The sequence below is a fragment of the Pundamilia nyererei genome, unplaced genomic scaffold, assembly GCF_000239375.1.
Source record: "Pundamilia nyererei isolate P.nyererei 1_Seehausen unplaced genomic scaffold, PunNye1.0 scaffold00526, whole genome shotgun sequence".
Lineage (NCBI taxonomy): Eukaryota > Metazoa > Chordata > Actinopteri > Cichliformes > Cichlidae > Pundamilia > Pundamilia nyererei.
This window is the reverse complement of record NW_005187927.1, coordinates 113,438-115,777: the sequence shown is the minus strand read 5'-3', so window position 1 is coordinate 115,777 and position 2,340 is coordinate 113,438. Positions and strand designations below refer to the sequence as shown.

General features: G+C 41.5%; 1 protein-coding gene across 1 annotated transcript in view; it reads left to right on the top strand.

The window, feature by feature from the left end:
• The window catches only part of LOC102195202 (PDZ domain-containing protein 2-like), a 17,905-nt gene that overhangs the window by 3,787 nt on the left and 11,778 nt on the right, over positions 1-2,340 (top strand). The window contains exons 3-5 of the mRNA XM_005754225.1: positions 601-670; positions 1,675-1,838; positions 2,129-2,249. Of these exons, the coding sequence (XP_005754282.1) occupies positions 601-670; positions 1,675-1,838; positions 2,129-2,249 (355 nt within the window). The remainder of the gene's footprint in view (positions 1-600; positions 671-1,674; positions 1,839-2,128; positions 2,250-2,340) is intronic.

The following is a 2,340-nucleotide window of genomic DNA, read 5'->3' as shown; positions in this document are numbered from 1 at the left end:
TAATACTTCTGTTGGACTGGGCTTCAGTCTGGAGGGGGGCAGGTCTTTGAGCCACGGAGACAGGCCTCTCACTGTCAAACGCATCTTTAAAGGTGACTTTTTCTTCTCAGACAAAATGCACACACACTGTGACGTCACAGTGTGTGTGCCGCTGTTAACAATGAACACAAGGTTTCCATGTGACGTAAACTGTGTCTTTGTAACTGCTGGTGTCACAGACGATAATGTTAACATGAATACTGATTCTTGTTTGTTAAAGATTTTATCACATAAACCTTCGGGCTCAAACATAAACATAATGCTACATAGATAACTAGCTTAGCAAACAAATTCAGCCTGGTGTGAATCACAGGGAACATGGCTAAAGTCGTTCCACCTCCTGTGTTTCAGTGTACACTCCTTCCTGGTTTCATTCATGCTTTCTTAAAAAAAAATCCCAAAACGATCATTCTCTTATTTTGTAGGTGCATTTGTAATGAACAGCAGGGATCAGGGGATAGGGCACACTCACTGCAATTCTTGGGACTTTAATCATGAAGCTACAGCAGCAGTTCTGCTTGCATTTGCACAAACTTAACGTATATTTTTCCGGGTCTTTAGCCACAGACACAGATACTTTCATCAGTGGGACACAGAGTGGACGCTACCTTTGTTCGTTCATTCAGTAAAAGTTAGTGATTGAAGCCGACTTCAGTGCAGTGTTTGAGCATCAGAAGAGAAAGTAAACACAGCCATCACAGTGAGATCAGTTTATTTTCTTTACCCCTAATTTCTTTAAGAGCTTTAATAGCTGTAGTGCTACTGGGAGAAACACAAAATCTAAGCTGTTTACACTGTGTCTGCCTTAAATCAAACAACGTGACTGTTATAACAGCATTGGCATTTCTGTTTGGATGGAAACTTGTTTCCCCCACAGCATTTTCCTCTTGTGGTCAAAATTTGTTGCATAACTTAACATTTGTGGCACTTGGGTTAGCACGGTTACCTCACAGTAGGAAGGTCCTGAATTCAGTTGTCTGTGTGCACGTTCTCCCCGTGTTTGCCCGGGTTCTCTCCGGCTTCATCCCACAGTCCACAGACATGCAGTCAGTCGGGTTGGGTTAACTGGTGATTCCAGATTGTCCACAGGTGTAAATGTTCGTGTGAATGGTTGTCTGTCTTTCTGTGACAGACTGGTCACCTGTCCAGGGTTTACTCTGCCTCTCGCCCTATGATAGCTGGGATAGGCTCCACCCCCCTGCGACCCTGATAAGGATAAACAGAAGAGGATGAATAGATGGAACGCTGGAAAGTTCAACAAAATCAAACTTTACATTTGTTGAACTTTGACCTCAGTGACCATGACAGCTGCATGCGTGTTTTCTTGGAACGGCCACACTGAAAGTAATGATTGCAGTGTATCCTGTGTGAAAGTACCTTTATTATTTATTTAAACACAAATCTTTGACTTAATTCAAATAATGAGAGTCTGTGAGATATGCATATATTAGAGGAGAAATCAGAGGCTTAAATCTGACAGACACTGACAGGGACGGTTGGTTATAGCCAGGTGAATGGCCATCTCTCAAATCATAGCTATAATTTGGATATATCTTCAGCGTGTAGATCATAAGTAGACCAGAGTAAAATAAGGAGCTTTATCTGAGTCTGAATTGCTGTTCATGTCTAACACAGGAGGAGCTGCAGAGCTTTCCGGACTTATCGAGGTTGGCGATGAAGTCCTGTCTATCAATGGCGGTTCTCTGGAGGGACTCATGCACCATGATGCCTGGAAAATGATCAAAGCCACTAATGAAGGGCCTAACCAGCTCCTCATATGCAAGCAGAGCAATGTGATGGTAAAAAACAAGGAAACGGAGTCCTGACAGGCTCTACTGTTCAAGCAGATACGTTTAAAAAAAGCAGTTATACATTTTGATGGTTGGACTTTTTGGTTAGCCTTTTTAAAATATCTTTGTATTTAATAATTGGCTGGACACTATTGTGGTGCATAGTACGTAATTATGATTTTTCGAATGAAGAGTTCAGTTTATTTATAATAAATTAACTTTTGAACACTCAGAAATAATACATTTGTAAGGCATTCCTTTTTTAAAATAAAGTTGATATGTTGACAGAAAATTTGCAGGTGACTGTGGCTCTAGCATTCCAGCTTATACATCCACACTATATGCCTCTGTACCTATTCACCTATATGGACATCAAGACGAGGGAGCTCTTTGCCATTAATGGAGGAGTTCAGGTATCGGGTATGAAGGTAGCCGATATGGACAATGGCTCCATCCGGTGCTGCAGCCATCTTTCCGGTGCTGGACACAGATATATGTATATATATATATA